The sequence below is a fragment of the Protomyctophum bolini genome, assembly GCF_963924005.1.
Source record: "Protomyctophum bolini genome assembly, chromosome: 12".
In the NCBI taxonomy this organism is placed as follows: Eukaryota; Metazoa; Chordata; class Actinopteri; order Myctophiformes; family Myctophidae; genus Protomyctophum; species Protomyctophum bolini.
The window spans coordinates 7,976,444-8,001,412 of NC_137873.1; the positions used below are offsets into that span (position 1 = coordinate 7,976,444).

At 41.8% G+C, this 24,969-nt stretch overlaps 1 protein-coding gene across 1 annotated transcript in view; it reads left to right on the plus strand.

Annotated features, from left to right (window-relative positions):
* astn1 (astrotactin 1) overlaps nt 1-24,969 on the plus strand; it is a gene marked incomplete at both ends in the record, with an annotated part of 464,656 nt that overhangs the window by 195,103 nt on the left and 244,584 nt on the right. The window contains 2 exon segments of the mRNA XM_080778845.1: nt 3,053-3,190; nt 23,253-23,403. Of these exon segments, the coding sequence (XP_080634971.1) occupies nt 3,053-3,190; nt 23,253-23,403 (289 nt within the window).

The window sequence follows — 24,969 nt, forward strand, 5'->3', positions numbered from 1 at the left end:
AGCAACACTGTAGAGATAGGAGAGTGTGGTAGGGCGACAGCTTAGCTAGCAACACTGTAGAGATAGGAGAGTGTGGTAGGGCGACAGCTTAGCTAGCAACACTGTAGAGATAGGAGAGTGTGGTATAGGGTGACAGCTTAGCTAGCAACACTGTAGAGATAGGAGAGTGTGGTATAGGGCGACAGCTTAGCTAGCAACACTGTAGAGATAGGAGAGTGTGGTAGGGCGACAGCTTAGCTAGCAACAGTGTAGAGATAGGAGAGTGTGGTAGCGCGACAGCTTAGCTTAGCAACACTGTAGAGATAGGAGAGTGTGGTAGCGCGACAGCTTAGCTAGCAACACTGTAGAGATAGGAGAGTGTGGTAGGGCGACAGCTTAGCTTAGCAACACTGTAGAGATAGGAGAGTGTGGTAGGGCGACAGCTTAGCTAGCAACACTGTATAGATAGGAGAGTGTGGTAGGGTGACAGCTTAGCTTAGCAACACTGTAGAGATAGGAGAGTGTGGCAGCGCGACAGCTTAGCAACACTGTAGAGATAGGAGAGTGTGGTAGGGCGACAGCTTAGCTTAGCAACACTGTAGAGATAGGAGAGTGTGGTAGGGCGACAGCTTAGCTAGCAACACTGTAGAGATAGGAGAGTGTGGTAGGGCGACAGCTTAGCTAGCAACACTGTAGAGATAGGAGAGTGTGGTAGGGCGACAGCTTAGCTAGCAACACTGTAGAGATAGGAGAGTGTGGCAGCGCGACAGCTTAGCAACACTGTAGAGATAGGAGAGTGTGGTAGGGCGACAGCTTAGCTTAACAACACTGTAGAGATAGGAGAGTGTGGTATAGGGCGACGATTCAGGAGTCCTGAGTTGGTGTTGGCTAGACCGCATTATTGCATCACATTGCGTCTGACACTGTCTGGAAATGGCTACGATGACCAGTCAAGACAAATCCCCATTCCACAGGAAAAAATGTTAAATGGTGTGTTTATATAGCGCCTTTATCCAAGGCGCTTTACATAGTGTGTATTACATTCACACATTCGTACACCGATGGCGGCGGAAACCATGCAAGGCACCAACCTGCACATCAGGAGCAATTAGGGGTTCAGAGTCTTGCTCAAGGACACTTCGACACTAACTCTGGGGGAGCCCACAGGGTTCGAACTGGCAAACTTGCGGTTACCATCCAGCCACTCTACTACCCCTGAGCCACTGCCTCGCACAGGCATTCCGACAGACGGCAGTGATGTGATCACATAGCCTAATCCGTCCAAAAGACAGACTTTTAACCCCTCATTAATCACTGCAGCTCCGATCAAAAATGAATGAATATTGGGTATTTTTTTAACAGTGGTCATTAATGTCTCCAGGTTCACCTACACACTGGGCGAGGGCATGTGGCTGTATTATTACAGTATTATAACAGTATTATTATAATGTCTCCAGGTTCACCTTCACCCTGGGCGAGGGCATGTGGCTGCTGTATTATTACAGTATTATAACAGTATTATTATAATGTCTCCAGGTTCACCTACACCCTGGGCGAGGGCATGTGGCTGCTGTATTATTACAGTATTATAACAGTATTATTATAATGTCTCCAGGTTCACCTACACCCTGGGCGAGGGCATGTGGCTGCTGTATTATTACAGTATTATAACAGTATTATTATAATGTCTCCAGGTTCACCTACACCCTGGGCGAGGGCATGTGGCTGCTGTATTATTACAGTATTATAACAGTATTATTATAATGTCTCCAGGTTCACCTACACGCTGGGCGAGGGCATGTGGCTGCTGTATTATTACAGTATTATAACAGTATTATTATAATGTCTCCAGGTTCACCTACACCCTGGGCGAGGGCATGTGGCTGTATTATTACAGTATTATTATAATGTCTCCAGGTTCACCTACACGCTGGGCGAGGGCATGTGGCTGTATTATTACAGTATTATAACAGTATTATTATAATGTCTCCAGGTTCACCTACACGCTGGGCGAGGGCATGTGGCTGCTGTATTATTACAGTATTATAACAGTATTATTATAATGTCTCCAGGTTCACCTACACCCTGGGCGAGGGCATGTGGCTGCTGTATTATTACAGTATTATAACAGTATTATTATAATGTCTCCAGGTTCACCTACACGCTGGGCGAGGGCATGTGGCTGCTGTATTATTACAGTATTATAACAGTATTATTATAATGTCTCCAGGTTCACCTACACGCTGGGCGAGGGCATGTGGCTGCTGTATTATTACAGTATTATAACAGTATTATTATAATGTCTCCAGGTTCACCTACACGCTGGGCGAGGGCATGTGGCTGCTGTATTATTACAGTATTATAACAGTATTATTATAATGTCTCCAGGTTCACCTACACGCTGGGCGAGGGCATGTGGCTGCTGTATTATTACAGTATTATAACAGTATTATTATAATGTCTCCAGGTTCACCTACACACTGGGCGAGGGCATGTGGCTGTATTATTACAGTATTATTACAGTATTATTATAATGTCTCCAGGTTCACCTACACGCTGGGCGAGGGCATGTGGCTGCTGTATTATTACAGTATTATAACAGTATTATTATAATGTCTCCAGGTTCACCTACACCCTGGGCGAGGGCATGTGGCTGTATTATTACAGTATTATAACAGTATTATTATAATGTCTCCAGGTTCACCTACACCCTGGGCGAGGGCATGTGGCTGTATTATTACAGTATTATAACAGTATTATTATAATGTCTCCAGGTTCACCTACACCCTGGGCGAGGGCATGTGGCTGTATTATTACAGTATCATAACAGTATTATTATAATGTCTCCAGGTTCACCTACACCCTGGGCGAGGTCATGTGGCTGCTGTATTATTACAGTATTATTATAATGTCTCCAGGTTCACCTACACGCTGGGCGAGGGCATGTGGCTGTATTATTACAGTATTATAACAGTATTATTATAATGTCTCCAGGTTCACCTACACCCTGGGCGAGGGCATGTGGCTGCTGTATTATTACAGTATTATAACAGTATTATTATAATGTCTCCAGGTTCACCTACACGCTGGGCGAGGGCATGTGGCTGCCGCTGAGCAAGAGCTTCGTGATCCCGCCGGCCGAGCTGGCCATCAACCCGTCGGCCAAGTGCAAGACGGACATGACCGTCATGGAGGATGCCGTGGACGTGCGGTGAGTCCCGGTGACGCCTCCGCCTCCTCACCGCTGTTGTTTTTGGCAAACCAAGTGTAAAAAATGATCTCTTGTCCACTAGTCCCTCCCTGACGTTTTAGTCTAGTTTTCTGTTGACGCAATTGCCAGTATATTTAGTCTTTTAAGTTTTAGTCATCATATAGCTTAGTTTTAATTTAGTTTCCATTTAGTTTTCATCAGTGAAAAAAGGTAGTCGACGAACAGTGAGGATATTATAGAATATAACTCTAGAACTTTAGACATTCACGGAGGTTTCATAAGGTCTGTGAAGCAAGGTGAGTCTTTTTATTTATTTTTTATTTATTTTTTTGCTGACCGGTGCCATATTATGGCACCAAACGGGAAAAATAAAATCTTGTGAGTTCTGCAATATTTACGAAGTATCTGTGACTGAGTGGGGGGGTCTGCCATCCATCCTGCTAACTCCAGCTTTTCACAGTATCTTTACAGTATCTGTGACTGAGAGGGGGGGGGTCTGCCATCCATCCTGCTAACTCCAGCTTTTCACAGTATCTTTACAGTATATTTACAATATCTGTGACTGAGGGGGGGGGGGTCTGCCATCCATCCTGCTAACTCCAGCTTTACACCGCAGGAGAAAAACTGAATTTATTTATTGTTTTATTCCAAAATGAGTTAATAGCACAGGCAGAGCATGTCTGACGTACAGTAAATGTCAGAGCTGAAATCGACATTTAAATAAATGTTAAGAGTCCACAGAATTGAACCTTTTCAAGACTGCTTTCTCAACTCTCTGTTTCTCTACAAGGCGTTGCTCTATAAGCCATATCTCCAAAACTGGTGGGTCAAACTGAACAACCAATATGTCAATTTGAAGCTATATGATTCTAGCTTATGATTAATAATCCAATGACTGTCTCCCATTTCACAGCGGGTCACACGTCGTTGACACCACCGTCATTATTGTCCATGTGGCCGTTTGACACTTTGAACCCCACGATATTGTTTATTTCCATTTCTCTGGCTTTATAACCGCCCGCCTGGGGCGAACACAGTCTTAACTGCCTCGGCGAGGTTGATGTCAGACACCGACCGGGAGGTCTCATTGGTCATGATTCACAGACCAATGAAACTCTGGAGGACCAACACAAAATCAATAAGGTGATGGCAGGGAGAGAGAGAGAGAGAGAGGGAGAGGGGGAGAGGGAGGAGAGAGAGAGTGGAGGGGTTTGGGGCAGAAGGAGTGGGGTTAGGAGAAACGAAAGAGTCAGTAATGCAATGCCATGAGAGTGTTTGAATTGCATTGTTAAATGGTTCATAAATCCTCCATCCTCCTCTGCTCCGTGTGTAATGATTACCTTTTGAGAGAGAGAGAGAGAGAGAGAGATAGAGAGAGAGAGAGAGAGAGAGAGGGGGAGGGGTATCAATTGGATAACAGAGACAGAGACAGAGAGAGAGAGTTATCAATTGGATAACAGCAGTTCCACAATCTAGTACTGTAGTATGGAGTTGTATCGTATCCTCCAGCAGGACTTTGCACCTTTTCTGATTGGACATTGTTGGTGGGGGGGGGGGGGGGGGGGGGGGGTGTCATGTGTTTATTACTGCCAGCACAGTTTATATGCAACTTCTAAACGGCTAGAGAGGAGTTACGGTATTTATGGACAAGGTTATTCCCTCCCTACTCGGGAACGATGCAAATAGAGCGTTGCAGTCCCGCCCCTGACGAGCGGCCCAGAAGACGGTTTCCAATTCATCTATAGACGTTTCATAAAGTATTTATTTGGAGACCTGTAAGCCTCGGACAGAGCCAACTCAGATCGTGATGACTCATGACAACAAACGCAATTTTTTGGGGCCGGACAAATGATTAGAAAGAATAATTAAAAAGGGCAGGGTGCAACCCTTTTTTCTTTTTTCGTCCCCAAAAAAATCTTATGATATTTAGTCGACTAAAACTAGACTAACACTAAAACATTCCAGGTGACTAAAATGTGACTTGCTATTGATAGAGAATGCAATATATGCATATGCATTTATCCCTGACATCAGAAACATGGACTCTATCACCATATTCCAAACTGACCTCTGTGTCTTCTGCTGCAAGCCGTGGCCTAGTTTTGTTTTGCTTTTAACTGTTTTTGTATCGACTGTTTTTTAACCTGTATGGCGACCTTGAGTGCCCTGGAAGGCACCTTGTAAATACAATGTATTATTATTATTATTATTATTATAACCGGTATCGGCTCCCAACGAAGCATAAATCCAGCTTTAGGCTCATAAAGACCTGGAGTGTCCTTGATAGAAATGATTTAATTCCCCCGTCGGGGTATTGCACGCCACAGAACTATAGAACTCCTCAGTTAACCAGCATGCAATGTTAATTCTTTGAGGCACAGATTTATTTGAAACTAAGGAGGTGGCGGTATGTCCTGTTTATTTATGTAAGTACGCTGTCGCTGGTGTGTTGAGGAACGTGCGTAGGCCGGTGCAGCATTATATGAGTGGTTTTTTTATGTTTTTATGTTTTTTGATGTTTTTATGAATGATGCTGACTTGACAGCGCAACAGAGGCATGTAAAAGTAGATCAATATTCGACCTGTAACCGTATCCAAGGGTCGATACCCCGAGTGTAAGCGTTAAAGCACTTTAGTTTTAGCAGCCTGAGGCATACGACTGATCGACTTACAACAACAACAACTCACGTGGACGTTTCCATTGTATGAATTCCCACTTTTCTAGGCGCAGTTCTCTTAGATATGGGGTTGATTTTGACAGCGCGTTTTTTTGAGCGGTGCCTCCGCTCCATTACACAGCTATGTGTGTCCCTATACATACGTGCATTATACGTACAGTAGTAGTGTGTGTCTGTCTCTGGGTCCGAGCACGGAAAGCTGCGCAACGCAGTAACTGTCATATAATTTCCCGACCGTTTCGGATGCGGGTAAGGCTCGCCAGAACCCGGGCCGGCCCCCCTTGGGCGTGTTCTTGGGGGTGTGGATGTTGCGGGGACCCCCGCACGGTACAGTTGCACTGCTCACTTCACACAGGTGTGATTGTATTTAGTAGTTTTAGTCATTGTCATTGTCTCATTTTAGTGATCTCAAAAGTTTTAGTTCCAGTCTAGTTTTAGTCACCGAACTAAATCACAATATTGTATATTGAATCTACAGTTGATTTGACAAATATTTTTGGTGTTGGTAGTGCTGTCGCCTCACAGCTAGAAGGTCCTGGGTTCGATTCCCGCCGGGGATGCTGTGGGCACTGGGGGAGTGTTCCCTCCTCCGCGTCATCAGTGCCCATACCCGAGGCGACGTTGGCGAAAGGGCCTTTCTGTGTGGAGTTTGCATGTTCTCCCCGTGTCCCCTAGGGTAGGTATACCCTCACAAAAAAACATGCAGTAATCCTGGTCTCTAAACTACCTCCCCCTGGCCAGCCTGATGGAGGGGAAAGGAACTGGTCGGAATAACGTGTTCCTTCCACGCGCTATACGTCCGGCCGGGGAAACTCTCCCTCTGTCAGGTGAAAAGAAGCAGCTTGGACTCCTCATCTATGGAAGGAAGCATGAGGTCAGTCCCCTGTCCTGCCGTCCCCCCCCGTCCCCCCCCTGGTCTTCATGAATTAGGAATTCCGTTAGCTTTGTTGTGGACATGGAGAACTCTTTCAGTTCATAAAGATGACAGCTAGATTTCCAATCCATGGCCGACCACTATCGGTCCCATTAGTCAAGCGCCATGCAAGGCCATTGCTTCGTTTAATAACTGCATAGTAATGGGAAGGACATTAATCTACAGAGTAATGAGTGGTGGGTTTTCAAAAGACGGTTGCAGTACTTAGTTTAGACAGTACTTGGTTTAGACTAGTCATTGGTTAGACCAGTCATTAGTCCTACAACTACAACCTATCTCAAACCCTCACCCTAAACCTAACCTCCCACGGGGCAGCACACCTAAACCTAACCTTAACCGGCCATGTCTAACCAATGACTAGTCTAAACTAAGTATGCACCCTCGAAAGACATTTGCATGCAACTTTCCTTAATATCTCATTTAGATACTTGTGCTGTACAAAAAAAATAAAAAAATAAAAAATCTAATACTGCTGATCTTCAAGCTCTTAATGCGTCACAATGTGGTCCGTTGTGAGCTTTTAGATTAATTGGCTTTTTTTAATAAATTGTGAATATCTTTGAATTAATGAATTAATGAAGATTCAAATGTGTATAATGCCATGGCCAAACTAGGGAGGCCTGGGTGGTTAACCCCTTTTGGTGTTTCAAACATTATCTTATACTTTAGATCTGCTATTTTTTTATCGTAAAAATGCGGCGCAAATCTTTGAATATATTATTTCAGAGCAAACGTTTTTAACTCAAATCTTTGCTTCTGGGGAGGTCCCTGGAATGACATATTTTCAGATGGGGGTCGGCGGCCAAATACATATATTTCTTGGGGTTCTTGACATGAAATATTCAGCACCACTGAACCACAGAAAGAAATACATTTAAAAAATAAAAATAAATTAATTTCGACGTCGGGCCTGAATGGGTTAAAGGAGCATTTAATTAACATTATCTTCATCTAATTGTGATTGGATTACTTCCTACTCACCACACGTCTCAGAGGCAGCAGGCTGTGCCACAGTGGTGGTAATTTCATACAAGATTTCAAACTAAAAAAAATTATAATTATAAATGTATTGATGCAAGAACAATATCTTCTATTTCAGCAAGCTATACACTTCCAGGGAGACAAAGGATGTATTTCCAATTAGCTTGGAATCCCCACCGACGATGTCATTGGTAGGTTTTCTGAAACGGTCCACAGCCCACGTCAGGGAACAAGATAGGCCTAGCGACTTTAACCCATTCTGACCTGAGATCAGATTCATACGAGGTTTCCACTGGACACACACTGGTCTGATCAACCCATTCTGACCTGAGATCAGATTCTAAAAATGTCAGTCGCTCTTCGATTTTTCAAAAAATAGCAGACCTACAAGCTCGTAGCGCGCCACTCGGTGGCGCGCTATGAGCTTGTAGATCTGCTATTTTTCAATAGCTAAAGATAACATGATGCTAACACCAAAATGGGTTCCCGTTCAGAATGGGTTAAAATAAAACATTCAAATAAAAGGAGAAAAACTCACGGTTTACTTAAGTAAAAAGTATCAATAATACAATGTAGAAATATTCTGTTACGAAGTAAAAGTCCAGAATTCAAAATTTACTCGAGTAAAAAGTACAAAGGTATTGGCATCAACATGTACTTTAAGTACCATACGTAAAAGTACTCATTTTGCAGAATGTGCCTCATCGCATTGCAATGCATTAAGAGCTTGCAGATCGTCAAATGTTTTGTAAAGAAATAAATAAACTCTTATTTTTTAGCAACTCTAATGTTTTCAGAGTTGATTAAAAACAACTTTATAAAAATGGGTCTTCAGGAGTGATTTTAAAACGAGGAACCGAGTCGGCAAATCCTGATCTCCAGGGGCCGGGCATTCCACAGTAAGGGTGCACAGACTGCAAAGGCCCGGTCGCCTATAGTTTTTTTTTTACACCAGTTTGTATGGTAAGTAGAGCCTTGCCTGAGGATCTCAGCTCGCGGGCAGGCTCATAGGGGTGGAGTAGGTCGGAGATGTAGGATGTAAGAATCTAAAGAGCAGAATCTTAAAGTCAATTCTAAATGAGATTGGTAACCAGGATAGGGGTGATATGGTCAATATATCGTCTTGCCCTGTTAAGAGGCGGGCTGCTGCGTTCTGGACCAATTGTAGCCGGTGAATGGATTTGTTTTTAAAGACATGAGTAAAGGGTAGTTGCAGTAGTCGAGGCGTGAGTAGATGAAAGCGTGGATAACTTTAGTTAAGTCGGGGCGTGAGAAGAAGGGTTTGATTTTGGAAATGTTGCGAAGGTGGTAGAATGAGGACTGGACTAGTAGTAGTAGTAGTAGTTAGTAGTAGTAGTAGTTAGTTGGTAGTACAACTAAAGTATAGAGAATTGGTAAGTAACAAAGTAGAAAGAAAGTACCTCAAATGTGTACTTAACAGATACACGTGTTTTATATCAAAAAACCATGGGGTGCCTTGAACGTGTGTATATATATTTAGAGGGTATGCGTGTGCAGGAATGCCTACTGAGTGGGAAAAAAGCTGGATCCTTTCCAGGCGAAGAAGCAGCGACTCTACTACGAGTCTCTCTCGCGTGACTGAACTTCTCACCCTATATCTCATTCCAGGACAGACACAAGATAACAGGACCCCCAAGTATCGGCGCTCTTTACTGTAAAAGGGGATAAGTGCCGCAGCGGCACTGCTCCGTAATTAAAATTAATAGTAATTCAAATCGAGCGCACACAGTCCATCATCATCATCATCATGTGCTCATTTCGAGGACAAAATGTCACGTTAGTTTCACAGTTCCCTCGCGAGCCAACAAGTGGTTCACATGTAAGGGGAAAGGTTAACCCATTTTGACCTGAGTCTTCTAAATCATGACAGTTTTCTGAATAAAAGCTATGTTTTTCATGTCAAGGAACCCAACAATTGTTGGCCGCCGACCCCCCATCTGAAAATATGTTGTTCCAGGGACCTTCCAGAAGCAAAGCTTTGAGTTTAAAACGTTCGCTCTGAAAGAATACATTCAAAGATTTTTGCAACCTTTTCATGATTTTTCAAAAACAGCAGACCTACAAGCTCGTATTATCTGCTATTTTTTCAATAGATAAAAGTATAACAAAATGCTTAAAACACCAAAAGGGGCTCCCGCCTAAAATGGGTTAATTGGGCACAGGTTAGCGCTGTCCTCCCCACCACCACCACCATCTCATCTCAAAACACGCGAGTGCATTTTTCCACCTCGCTTCCCTCCCATCCCCCGTGGGTCCTCACCTCGGATGCACCGCCTGCCATCCGCTTGCTACCTTTTAATAATAGAACGTATTAATTATGACTGAGGACATTTATCACACACTTTTTGAATATTCATTCGTAGCAATATGTGGTTCCTACAGTAGCTCTAGCTATACCTGCGCTGACCATGATGGATTTTCAATTTATAATGTTAGCGCGAACAGTTGATATGGAACACAAACATCCACTTCCTTGCACTTCCTTTTAATTAAATATTAGGCCTATGTTATTGCAATACATTAAATAAAAAAATAAAACATACCTATAAAACCTGGATAATATTATATATATATAGGCCTACTATACTAGGGTCCGCTCATTTATCCCACGTCTACACAAAATCTCTTCGCCCGAGAATAAAGGATTATTTTAATGTGAATTTCCATTCTTAACTTGTGAGATTCTTGCGTGTCTAACAGTGATGCCGATTGGATTTATATTGCAATTGTTAAATATATTGAGATTCAATTAGACATTGTGATTAATTTAAAAACAATTATAAACAATATAAACCATGAAAAGTTGAATCATACACGTCAGTCATTCTTACTGTCATAAATAATAGAAAATAAACATTACCTAATAAATAAAATAAAAAATAAAATAAAATCACGATTCGAACTTCACGATTCGATTTTAAAATCGTGTCATTGAAAGTCACGATATTTGAGTGAATCAACCTCTCATCTGCTGAAGGATTTAGGTGAGGTGCTGGAGTCACAAAATACCTACACAATATGTTGTTCCGGGGACACCCAGAAGCGTGAGTTAAAGAGAATGTTTTCAAAAGCTGCACTTTGTAAGATCCTGCTATTTCTCGCACCTAATTTGATTCTGTCTGTTGGACCAAGGGACTATTCCCCCACCGCGTCCACTCGAGTCACTGCAATGCCAAGAACTGAATGTATTATACCCATATTATGAGGAGCCCCATTCACATTAACATTAACATTAACATTATAAGAGAGCTGTCTGGTGCTTATAGACAGCTATCGTGTTAAGTACCAGTGCAACAGACCGCAGCTAACGTGCCTGCCTAGTGCTCTCACAGTGTTTTCTGTACAGAGAGAGAAAGAGAGAGAGAGAGAGAGAGAGAGAGAGACTTGTCTCGGTCTCAACTCAGTCTCGTCACAGACTCGACCCCCTCCCACACTTGACTTGGACTCGCCTGCCCTCGGACTTGGACTTGCTTCACTGTAGGTGGACTCGGCTGTCTACAACACTACAGTTCAGTTGTTCACCGTGTCGGGGGTAGATAACATAGCATACGTTTTGTGTTTGCCAAAGGGTAGATGAATGGTAAATGGTGCATTTATATAGTGCCTTTATCCAAGGCGCTTTACATAGATTGTGCATTACATTCACCCATTCACACACCGATTGCGACCGAAGCCATGCAAGGCACCAACCAGCACATCAGGAGGAATTTGGGGTTCAGTGTCTTGCCCAAGGACACTTCGACATGTATACACGAGGAGCCAGGATTCGAACCGCCGACCCATGGATCATTGAACGACGTGCTCTACCTCCTGAGCCACAGTCGCCCAAGAGGCACGCACATAATTAGTGTGGTTTTGTTTGCCACAGGGTAGATAACATGGCATAAGTGTGGTTTTGTGTTTGCCAAAGGGTAGATAACATAGAATAAGTGTGGTTGTCCACAGGGTCAGGGGACGATGACATTCAATAAGTGCGGGTTGAGGTTTGCCACATGCAGGGCCAACGGGGTGAAGACGTTAGAAGTTAGATGTTGCACTCATAGTGCTTTATGTTAACACGAGATGGAGAGATACTGATGGATGACGGGAGAAAGAGCAGAGGGAAAAGAGAAGAAAAAACATTACCATAAGCCTGATATTAGTTGAGGACGACCATGTGCTGGAGGAAACTTGAATACCATTAACAAAAGGGCAGAGTTTCATTTGATTAATTTGTCTTTTACAGAAGTTGATTAATCTTCAGACATTCAGACTTTATCCCCCCCTCTTCTTCCCCTCTGGGAGACGCGGTGCAACGAATAGTTATTCTCTTCCTCACTCCGGCGAACACGAGAGAATGAGAAATGACTCGACACAAATGGAACTATCTCGTACTCAGAACTCCAGAGACGAAACGGACTCCTGCGGTTTCGCCCATCGATCCAAAGCCGCCGAAGTGCCGTGTCAATTGAATCGGCCCCTATACTGTACGTATACGGCATCCATGATGGTATGGATGGGCCATGTAAACTGCCACGCAGCCCGCGTGAAATCTGAAGATTGCCGTCATGGAGAGGAGAGAAGAGTGTTTTTAAAATTGATTCACATGCGGATTAGCCACCCACACTCTGTTTGCACGTTGCGAAAGCCACTTCATAAACTCAGTTCACACACTTTCTGCAAAGGAAGGGACACAATATTCCCTGCTCCTTCTTCAGTCAAGACAGCAGTTATTTACAATTTAAAATGCAGGAATTTAGTTCTTAATCCAGAACAACACAAGGTAATACATCAAATGTGACTAAATTTGACTGAGGGACTGCCATTGGATTTTTTTTGAATTTTCGTTTTTTCATCTCATGTGAAAGCAGGGAATCCTCATAGCTTCAAATTGACATATTGGTTGTTCAGTTTGACCCACCAGTTTTGGAGATATGGCTTATAGAGTATAATGTCTTGCAGAGAAACAGCGAGTTGAGAAAACAGACTTGAAAGGTTCACTTCTGTGGTCTCCAACATTACACCTAGCTACTGTACATGTTTAAGCATTCATTTCATATTATTTGTCAGCTCCGACACTTATTTCAGACATGCTCTAGTATGTGAAGAGTCTGTCTGTGCTATTAACTAATTTTTTGGAAAAGAAACCAACAAATAAAAATCATCTAGAAGTCATCTAGGATGAAAAGTAAACCAATAACCTAACATCCGTCTATTAGTAGAATATCCGTACATTGAGACTATAAACAGATCAATAAATGACCTGACATCTGTCTACATTACATGCTATCTAAATTACATATATTAGCCTTTGCATTATGCCTGCAAGGTCGTTGAGGCTTAGGGCAAGTTAGGGCAATATATACATTATATTACCATACGATGCAAGGGTGTCTTCAGATGATGTAGAACGTGTGAAGATCTTACGTTACGTACTCTGTAACAATAAGTAAGCATTTCACTGGCTGACATTTGCACAACAAACGCACAGCTGATGCAAATGTGATGTTATCAGGAAAAATCATTCCCGTGTGTACACTATGAATCAGTTCTAATTAACAATGTTGTGCAACCAAACTGAAGTATATATATTTATTTTTTTCTGAATAACTAATTTTTCCTGGATTGGAAAATGCTGCTGTCTGTAAAAACTGAATATTGTGTCATATCACTGTACCGCTTTCACCACAGCCTTCAGTGTGGCACATTTTTTGGTCTTTTATTTTTATAAAATCATATTTTATAATCTGAAATCTTTTAGTTTTAGCTAGGCCAGTTTTAGTTAAAGCTCAATACCGTAAGATTTTAGTTGACTAAATCTCCAGTTGATTTAGTCGACCAGGCCGGCCGTGATGGCTTTGAAGTGCCTGATTTATACCAAAAATAGCAGATCTATGCAAGCTTCTAGATCGGCTGAGTGTCGACAAACGACCAAACATAAAATGACTGGTCTTTTAGTTCTACTGGATCTCTTGTCCACTATAGTCTCTCCCTAACATTTTAGTCTAGTTTTTATTTGTTGACAAAATTGTCAATATATTTAGTCTCAGTTTTAGTCATTCTATCTTAGTTTTTATTTAGTTTGTGTCGGTGGAAAAAGGTAATCAAACGTTTTTTTTTTCTTCTTTTTCTTTTGGCACAGTTTTAGTCGACCAAATCAGCACTGCATTGTGGCAAAGCTCGGCTAAGCTTGGAATTTCTAGACTCTAGAAATGTCAATCTGAGCCGAGCTTTGCCACAGAATCTAGAGCTGACGCACTGTGCTGACTATACAGTGGGGTTCCATTCGTTTATGCCGGCCCAGTACCCATAGTTACCTCTAGGTATTTAAAAGTACCTGGGTACCTATGGAAGTCACACCTCTTATGGGTGTGGTTTAGTCTTAAGGGGAGTTTTCTTTTCACCTACTGTGTAATATAATAAACAGACAGTAGGTGGCAGTAGGGCAGTAGGACAGAGGCCAGTGCAGTATTCAGCTTGCAAATTTAATGAAAATTTGAAGGGATGTGCCAGGGACCCCCCATTTGAGAGGATATGCCAGGGACCCCATAAGAGAAGGTTTTTACAGCTATAGCAGTGACTCTCAACCCGTTTAATTTCAAGGACCCCCAGTTTGACATGCATTAGTCTATCTATGGAGTATGGAGGGGGGGTCCCTGGCGTGTCTCTTCGGGTGGGGGTCCCTGGCGTGTCTCTTCGGGTGGGGGGTCCCTGGCGTGTCTCTTCGGATGGGGGTCCCTGGCATATCTCTTTAATCTGAATATTGTCTTGATGATTATTGATTATTTTGAGCTTGTAGATCTGCTACTTTAGCCCTTTTTTAATTTGAATCCTTAACACCCCCCCACCCAACTATACAGCTTGCAAATTTAATGAAAATTTGAAGGGATGTGCCAGGGACCCCCGTTTGGGAGATGTGCCGGGGACCCCCATTTGAGAGGATATGCCAGGGACCCCCGTAAGAGAAGGTTTTTAGAGCTATAGCCATTAGTCTATGGAGGGGGGGTCCCTGGCGTGTCTCTTCGGGTGGGGGGTCCTTGGCGTGTCTCTTTAATCTGAATATTGTCTTGATGATTATTGATGAAATGTTTGCAATTAAATACCCCCTGTTCTGAGGACTGTACATTAACTGTACATTAACTAAAATTTGCAAATAAATGTAGTGGCGTAGAAATACAATATTTGCCTCTGAGATGTAATGGAGTAGAAGTAAATAAAATACACATTAACAACTATACACAATTTGGCCATTTTAAAATAGCGTGTGAGCTTGTGGATCTGCTATTTTCAAAATATTTTTATATATTTGAAAACTTGAAATGAGACAGAAAATCTAAATTAAATTAAATTCAAAGGAGCTTTATATATATATATTATATATATATATATATTTATATGTGTGTGTGTGTGTGTGTGTGTGTGTGTGTGTGTGTGTGTGTGTGTGTGTGTGTGTGTGTGTGTGTGTGTGTGCGTGCGTGCGTGCGTGCGTGTGTGTTACTGAAAAAAAGTAAAAATACTTTTCACTACTATTGGTATGTCTGTAAATCTGTCCTTCCCTCCTAATTTGTTTACTCAAGATTCTTTTGAATTTCTAAATGCTTATTGTGCTACTCCGACAGAACTCACTAGGATCTCCAGCTTCAATTGTCTCTTTAGACATGCTAATAAGCTGGTCAGGCTACTACTTGGCCTCAACCCCCGAATCCAACTAACACCTCCACACTTTGAAAGGCTGGAAGGGCTTAGGGTTGACAACAGAGTACAGCATCTTGCAATGGGTCTGGTCCACAAGATTCGCTACACACCACCAAGATGTACTTTCTGTGCTTGTTTATTGCAAACTGTTAAATAACCGAGTCAATTAATCAATCAGTTATATACCCCATATTACAATAAAAAACTAAACTAAATGGAAAGTGGAAACTAATGATATATTCAAAACAAACAACCTAATGTTAGGGTTCATGTTGATTGATTTAATACTTTATGAACGGTATGCAGGGGGGGAAGCACAGGAAAGCACCTACAGTTTGACATGAAGTACATTTCAGTTCAAACCAGACTCCTGTAGGCTACACTCTCAGAGATAAATGAGGATTCCATTGTATAACTCATTGATGGATTGACTACTTTATTTGTAAGAAACACGCACATAAAGTCAAGTTGAATACAAACAAGAGTATGATATAAAGCGATTGTGATAAAAGCGCTATATAAAAGCACAATTTACCATTTACCAAAAGGATTAACCCCAAGATATGGCCTGTTTCCATTGAGGTCCTGTGTATTCAATTAATCAAAACGTACAGCCCAGAAGTTCTGTACGGTTAGGACATGTAACTCAGTTTCCACTCCATTTTGTGTGCAGTGGATGCATAGTGTAGTCTGTCACTTCTGAACATTTTAATTCCCTTACAAATACCCCATATTACAATAAAAAATAACCTAAATGGAACATGAAAACTAATGATATATACATTCAAAACAAACAACATTGCGTTAGGGTTCATGTAATTGATTGATTGAATCCTTTAAGAACAGTGTGCAGGGAAAAAACATAGGAAGTGAATAACATTTCACCCTGGCTCCATTGTTTGTTTGTTTGGGACACAGCTAAAGGTGTTGGATGCGCCGTGGGGGGTGGGGTAATATGAACTGTCTTGCCACTGTGCCAGGAAACTGTGAAGCATTTCAGCTCACATAATGTATTAAACTCCTGAACATCATTAAATATGAATAAAAATACTCTATATTCTCTTGCATCCAAAGAGCCTAAAGTATTACCGATTTCCAATACTTTTACTTCTACTCCACATCTCAGAGGCAAATATTGTAATTTGGCAGGCAGGCAGACAGACAGACCCTGACTATCTATGCCACTATTTGTAATAGAGTACATTTAATAGAGTTAAATATCTATAAGGGTCCATTTGGTTAACAACTATCCATTTAGCTGGGGACCACCTGGAGCCCCTCAGGGACCACTGTTTAGGAAGAGAGGGAGGGAGTGAGGGATGGAGGGAGAGAGAGATGGAGGGAGGGAGAGAGATAGAGTTGCCAGGGACCCCCATTTGAAGAGATATGCCAGGGACCCCCATTTGAAAAAGATATGCCAGGGACCCCCATTTGAAAAAGATATGCCAGGGACCCCCATTTGAAAAGATATGCCAGGGACCCCCATTTGAAGAGATATGCCAGGGACCCCCATTTGAAAAAGATATGCCAGGGACCCCCATTTGAAGAGATATGCCAGGGACCCCCATTTGAAAAAGATATGCCAGGGACCCCCATTTGAAAAATATATGCCAGGGACCCCCATTTGAAGAGATATGCCAGGGACCCCCATTTGAAAAAGATATGCCAGGGACCCCCATTTGAAAAAGATATGCCAGGGACCCCCATTTGAAGAGATATGCCAGGGACCCCCATTTGAAAAATATATGCCAGGGACCCCCATTTGAAAAAGATATGCCAGGGACCCCCATTTGAAGAGATATGCCAGGGACCCCCATTTGAAAAAGATATGCCAGGGACCCCCATTTGAAAAATATATGCCAGGGACCCCCATTTGAAGAGATATGCCAGGGACCCCCATTTGAAAAATATATGCCAGGAACCCCCATTTGAAAAGATATGCCAGGGACCCCCATAAGAGAAGGTTTTTACAGCTATAGCAGTGACTCTTTAGAGTGTAGAAATGGAACCAAATGGACCCTAACCGCTTACTCAAATAAATATTACTTGTAACAGTATGTATTTCAATGTATTTCAATATTACAGTATTGATACTTTAGTTTACAGTACAAATTTACTGCATATTGCTAGAAGCTACATATTAAGACTCAGTGCATGCAGCTCTGCTCATCATGGGCCGACGCCACCTGGTGGTTGAATAGCCACTCCACATATTAAAATAAACCTGTGGGTGTGGCTGAGAATCTGGGGGTGTGTCTGTGGGTGTGTCTAACATAAATACCCATAGGTACCCATCAATGTCATTTTGAGATTGAGGCACAGACGAATAGGACTGTACCGTACGTGCACGTACATACTATGCACCTACGTGTACGCATGTGTACAACGCGCTGTCTCGCAGTATACTGAGCGTTTGTTTACCTCATCTCAAAAACCACCTCTTCTCTTTCTCTCTTTCTCTTCTTTCAATATTTCATTTTCATTTGACGTCTCTCTCTTGGAGGGATCGCTTCATGTGTAAATAATTCCATTTGTCTGTGATGTACGACGTGATGAAGGCTCCCTCTCGGCCTCCCTCGGGGGCTATCAGGGTCCTCTTCACCACCACAGAGAAGCTCTATAGCTGGGGCTGATTTACTCTGCTTTGGAGGAGCTTATCCCCCACACACACACACACACACACACACACTCGCACTCGCACTCGCACTCGCACACACACACACACACACACACACACACACGCACACACGCACACTCGCACACACGCACACCCGGGAGCCCGTGTTTGATAATCATATTATTTGTCACCACGTCTCAATCCGTGGCAAGGAAAAACAAAGCAACATGCACCAGTCAGTACTGTACTGTATGCTGTAGTGCACTGTTTTACAAACTGTGGGTCAGCGACCCATTTTTATGGGGCATTACTTTTTAATAGCTGAATAGGATGGAGCATTTGTATTTTAGCATCAGTTATTATGGTTGGTGGTACTTACTGTACTTGGAGAGCCATATATTTTCTGTGGTGGTGCTTGGTATTAAAAAGGTTGGAACCCGTTGCCTTGTTTAGGGGGAAGGTATATGGCCCTTTTATACCTGGGCTCTAAGCGCCTTAACTGAAAGAAACCGCTAGGTAAAGTTGTTTGTTGAAGAAGAGTCCCTTTGATGTGAAATCTTTGCAGACATTTTAGTTATTTGAGTTGCCGTTTATTCGTGGGAGATTTAACTTTTATCTTTTCCGCATTTGAATAAGAAACGACTCCAAAGTAAATAGAGACGGGTATAAATGGGATAATTAATCCCAGGTACTTCAGAAGGAAAGGGTTGGAATAAATTGATTTATCTTTCAGTTAAGCTATGTTTTGTTTACACTGTAAAAAAAATAAATAAAGAAAAATAATCAGTTAAGCTATCCCATCTGTAACTCTGAGAGGGTACAAGTCTAACATTTGGTCACGTTTGGACCCTCTCCGAACTAAAGTAGCACCGTGTAAATGCAATCATGAAGCATAATTCATAATAATTTCATGATACAATAATAAATATGTGGTTCATATGTAAATGTAAAACATGTGATAACTATCTGAGGCAGAACCAAGTTCCCTGTCTGTCAGTAGCAACACTGGACTATGATTGATTGACTGATTGATGCATGATTGCCTGGCATTGCACACAGGTGCTACAAACTTTGTCTCACTCACTCAGACTCTGGTTTGCATGAAGGAAGCAGCAGCACACTTGCAGTTCGTTTAGTGTGTTACAAACTGTTAAAGTAAGAAAGGCGTCTGAAGCTAAAGCAGTCTGTCAAAGGACATTATAAGAACATTAAGCAACTCAAGATTCAAGAACCTCTTTTCGCAACAAGCGGCCAACGAGGTATTCTATATTTTAGATTAGTCTTTGATGTTGTGTTGTTTTGTCTGATGTACACAATGGACATGTTCACCTGCACATTTCTACATGTTTGTATTTCATTTGTTTGATCAATAGTATGTACTGTGATATATATATATATATCATATAGTTCTCACGGCATGGATGGAACAACTGAGGGATGAGAAGAATGCCCGGGAAAAAAATGCCCGTTTATTAAGAACCGACCTGTGTCGTCAATGTTGGGGGAAGAGCTACAGAAGCTGCCGTCTGTTTGTCATTTCCGTTCAAAAACAATATCGTTGCTGTCGGGAGGAAACCTCATAACTCAATTTTTGAGGTTTTTGATTTTATTTTGGCATAAATCAGTGCTATTGTACCGTTTGTTGTTTCGAATCGTTCGCGTATATTCAACCTGGGAGTCACCGATTTTTCGGAACGAGCTGAACAGAACGAACCCAATTAAGTTCATGTCTGACTTATTCGTGAAAATTATCTATCTCTCTCTGCATTTCAAGTGCATTTTTTGTTATCGTCCGCCGAATACATGACAATGACGCAAAGGACAATTATAAAATAAAAGAAATGGTTTGTGCGATAGCATCACTTGCGGACGGCAACGAATGGCTTTTTCCTTATATGTAGACGAGAAAGCAGAACCGAACAGTAGCCTGAATGAATGTGAAAGGAAACAATAACACAACCCCCCCCCCCCTTTCTTCTTTGTATGCTAGATCAAGGAGCATAATTTAGTTTTCACCCTTTGGCAAGGTTCATTAGAAATGGTGTTATAGGAATGTGATGTTTATTATCACCCAGTGCCGTTCCTCTGCAAAAGCAGGCTAAGGAGCAAGGTTATTCAAATTAAATTTATACAAACACGTGGTGCAAATCTTTGAATATATATTCTTTCAGAGCGAATGTTTTCGTTTTTTCATATATAAAAGCAGGGAATCATAGCTTCAAATTTACATATTGGTTGTTCAGTTTGACCCACCAGCTTTGGAGATATGGAGTTGAGAAAACAGGCTTGAAAGGTTCACTTCTGTGGTCTCTAACATTACACCTACAGTAGCTACATGTTTAAGCATTTATTTCATATTTACATGTCAATTTCAGCTCTGACATTTATTCCAGACATGCTCTAGTATGTGAAGAGTCTGCCTGTGCTATTAACTCATATAAAAATTAAAGTTTTTCTGGTCACATATATACAAACAGTGGAATGAAGTGATACCATGTGACCTTGCTCTGATACCATGTGACCTTGCTCTGATACCATGTGACCGTGCTCTGATACCATGTGACCTTGCTCTGATACCATGTAACCTTGCTCAGCAATAAACATGTACATGTACCTGCTGCTTTGCGTATAAAGAGGGCTTTGACGCATGCGCACACATGCACGCACACACACACACACACACACACACACACACACACACACACACACACACACACACACAAACGTGTACGCACAAGCACACAATGTGACGTGAGCTTGTGGATCTGATCATTTTGAAATGTGCCACCACCAGCCCATTTATTATTGTGGGCTCGCTACAGCGAGCACACACTAGTTATTGCCAGCCTATATTTATTCCGTTTCTTTATTCTGCCGCTTTTTTTGACACACTACTACTTCCACATACTTTATGCTAGAAATTTAGTTCAAACTTCAAACTGTTCAGCTCTTTGCAGTGATGGGTGCTTGTATTTTTATTTTTACAAAGTTTTATACTTTTTATACTTTTATACTTTTTAACTTTTTTAAACATCCTTTATAATGAGAGTCGATGGAAGAAAGGTCCCATTTTTCACAGTTAACTTTTTTGAGCTCTTATTACTCCGTCATACTTTCACTTTGAAACTTCATTCAAACTTTATAATGTTCATCAATCTTTGAACTTTCATTCGTGAAAAAGTTGTTTTGAAAAAGTTTATACTTTTTAACATATTTAACTTTATTTATAGTTTTTTCCTGCCATTGACTTTGTATGGGATTTATCTCTAAATCAACCTCACTTTTGCAGCCTCATTACTCTGGCATACTTTGTCGTAGAAACGTGATTTAAACTTTAGAACACTCACACGACTCTGGACTTTTTCGTGGTTCAAACCGTATTCGAATACGTTAAACGGTTTTTCCGAAATCGCAGTTCAATCGCAGGCCGTTTTGCGTAATTAGTGCCATTTTAGAGTGCGGGCCTTCTTTGACTAGAGTGTGGAGACTGAAATTCTTTCCTTGAAAATTTACCAAACAAATTGTCGTCCCGGCCAAAGTATTCATTTTACACGCATGTTCTTTGGTCATTTTGTAGCCACACATGTCCTCTTTCACACAATGTGACCACCAAAGCACAGAGACATACAGAATGTGAACTACGGCCTTTTAAGTGACACAAAAACAGTCAATCTGCTCATTGACCTCCATTGTATAATTCTTACGAGGAAATTATCGCGCTGACAATTCTTAACTCGCTCTTATAACCACATTTTCGATTGTACCAACACCACAATCGCACATGGTGTACCTCAATATCTCAGGCCACTCACAGCGAAAAAAATATTTGCATTCGACTTTTACTTTTTGCGATAGAGCAATTTGTTCGGGCATAGTTTCCTCCATCCAGGACCATTGAAATCTCCCAGTCATAGTACTGGCATAGAAGTGGAAGTCTTTTACTTCCACAGCTGAGACATATAAGGGCTTAATTGCAGGGCTGACATTAAAGTTACAAGATCTCAATGAGTTGCTCTGCGATACCTTGTGAGCTTGTAGGTCTGCTATTTGTGCAATTAGGCTAGACACATGCAAGAGCACGCACGCTCGCACGCACACACGCACACACACACCCTGTCTTCGCACGCACGCACACACACACCCTGTCTTCCTATTGGCTGGCCTTTACACAGCTCTCGCAAGCGCGCGCGCACGCACGCACGCACACACACACACCCTGTCTTCGCACGCACGCACACACACACACACCCTGTCTTCCTATTGGCTGGCCTTTACACAGCTCTCGCAAGAGCACGCACGCACACACGCACACACACCCTGTCTTCCTATTGGCTGGCCTTTACACAGCTCTCGCAAGCGCACGCACGCACGCACACACACACGCACTCACGCAAAAAAAATTAAACTTTTTTTTTTTTTTTATGGTTTTTTTTTTCAAAAAATTGAAAATTGAAAAAAAATTGAAAAAAATTGAAAAATTTGAAAAAAATTGAAAAAAAAAAAAAATTGAAAAAATTAAAAAAAAAAATTTACTTATTAAGAAAAAACTTAAACTTTTTTTTTTACTTAAAAAGAATAAACTTGATTTTTTTTTAATAAAGTTTTTTTTTTTTTTACCTTTAAAGAAAAACTTTTAAAAACACTTCTACAACTTCCACATACTTTATTCCGCTTTATGCAGTTATTTATGCTTAAACTATAGTTTTTCCAAATATTCATACTTTTTTAAACTTTTACTTCAGCTTTAATACAATTTCTACTTTTGTTTACAATATGCTACAGTCCCGAAATTTTGATTATGGATTTAGACCACCAATGGGAACACTATTACTCCGGTCCCCGAGTTTCAAACTTGACACGGCAATAACTTTATACATTGCATTTTATGCGAGCCCACGCAGTTTCTACAGGAACTGCTTTCTAGTTTACTATAGTCCTACTAGACCCCAGGAAATTGCATCTGGCCACAAAGGATCACAGTGATCTATAGTGAATGTGAAGGAGGAGGTGACAAACTGACACATTGAGCCCCCCCGAGTAGCTCTATACCTTCACATTCAGTAGATGCTGTGATCTTTCGTGGCCTGCAGGCCAGATATATAATTCTCCTGGTGCACAGTATACTAATCTTTTGCATGTATTGTATTGTATTCCCAGAGAGGAGCTGATGATCAGCTCGTCCTTCGACAGCCTGGAGGTTCTGCTGGACTCCTTCGGACCGGTCAGGGACTGCACCAAGGACAACGGAGGATGCAGCCGCAACTTCCGCTGCATCTCCGACCGCAAGCTGGACTCCACCGGCTGTGTGGTGAGCAGTGTGTTTTTTTTTTCTTTTTTTTTTTTCACAGTTTTGTTTATTCAAGATTTCAGGGTATACAGTAAATCAAATAACATTACAGTATATGTGACCCATACGGAACATACCAAAGAGATAACATGTACAGAGATAACACAGTGGGCGACTGTGGCTCAGGAGGTAGAGCGTGCTGGTTGGTACCTTGCATGGCTTCCGCCGCAATCGGTGTGTGAATGGGTGAATGTAATGCAATCTATGTAATGTGGCTTGGATAAAGGCGCTATATGAATGCACCATTTACAATTTTACATGTACATAGAAATGTCATGACCACTATATGCAAAATATTGTGGTAGCATAAAAGAAAAATAAATTGTATAGACCTATGCTAACAGGGAAGTGACACTGCAAAAACCACATAACCTGAATCAAGTTTGAAACAAAAACAAGACAAACGTACGACAAGACAAGACAAGACAAAGCAGTGTTGTTTTTGACAGCAAATTTAGATTTTAGTCATAGTCTTTTGAATAAGTTTAATTTAGTTTTAGTCACATTTCAGTCACCTGAAATGTTCTAGTGTTAGTCCAGTTTTAGTCGACTAAATGTCATACGATTTTAATCGACTAAATCTACACTTGATTTAGTCGACGGAAATGTGTTTTGACAGTCCTACACTTTGGTTGCATGCTGCAAATAGCAGATGTAGCAACTATAAAACTGGATCTCTTGTCCACTAGTCCCTTCCTAACATTTTAGTCTAGTTTTTATTTGTTGACGAAATTGGCAATATATTTAGTCACAGTTTTAGTCATCAGTTTCCATTTAGTTTTAGTCAGTGACATTTGACAGTGACAGTCGACGCACATTTTTCGTCTTAGTTTTAGTCGACGGAATCACCACTGAGTGCTGAGTCATGTGACGCATGCCCCCTCTCTCTCTCTCCAGACCAGACACCGGCGGTCCGCCGCCGTTAATGTCGCCCATATTTATTCTTTTACGAGCGGGACCAGCTGAAGGTGACGTTTCCACCACGGCGTCTAGCGGTGCTAAAAGGAGCGAGAGGCGCTCGAGTGGAAACGTCACCTTTGCGGGTTTAAGCCATTGTGCGCGGGAACCCATTTTGGTGTTAGCATCATGCTATGCTTTAGCTATTGAAAAATAGCAGATCTACAAGCTCATAGCGCGCCACCGAGTGGCGCGCTACGAGCTTGTAGGTCTGCTATTTTTGAGAAATCGAAGAACGATTGACATTTTTTTAGAATCTGATCTCGCGTCAGAATGGGTTATAATCAGACCAGTGTGTTGTCCAGTGGAAACCTCGTATGAATCTGATCTCAGGTCAGAATGGGTTAATAATAGAACGACTGTCCATGGGAGCGTAGATCCCAGGGTGTGTTGGCGTCTTGTTTCTTTCTGTCCAGCAGCACCCTGCACGGTGTTTCATGGCTCGGGCTGCATGCGTGGCCTCTTGTGGAACGTTTTACTTTTGCTGTCACTCCCGTATTATATTTAAGCACTTAAACCCTATATACTCCAGTGACCTATGGGTCCCCCCTCGGGCCCTATCCTTCCTGG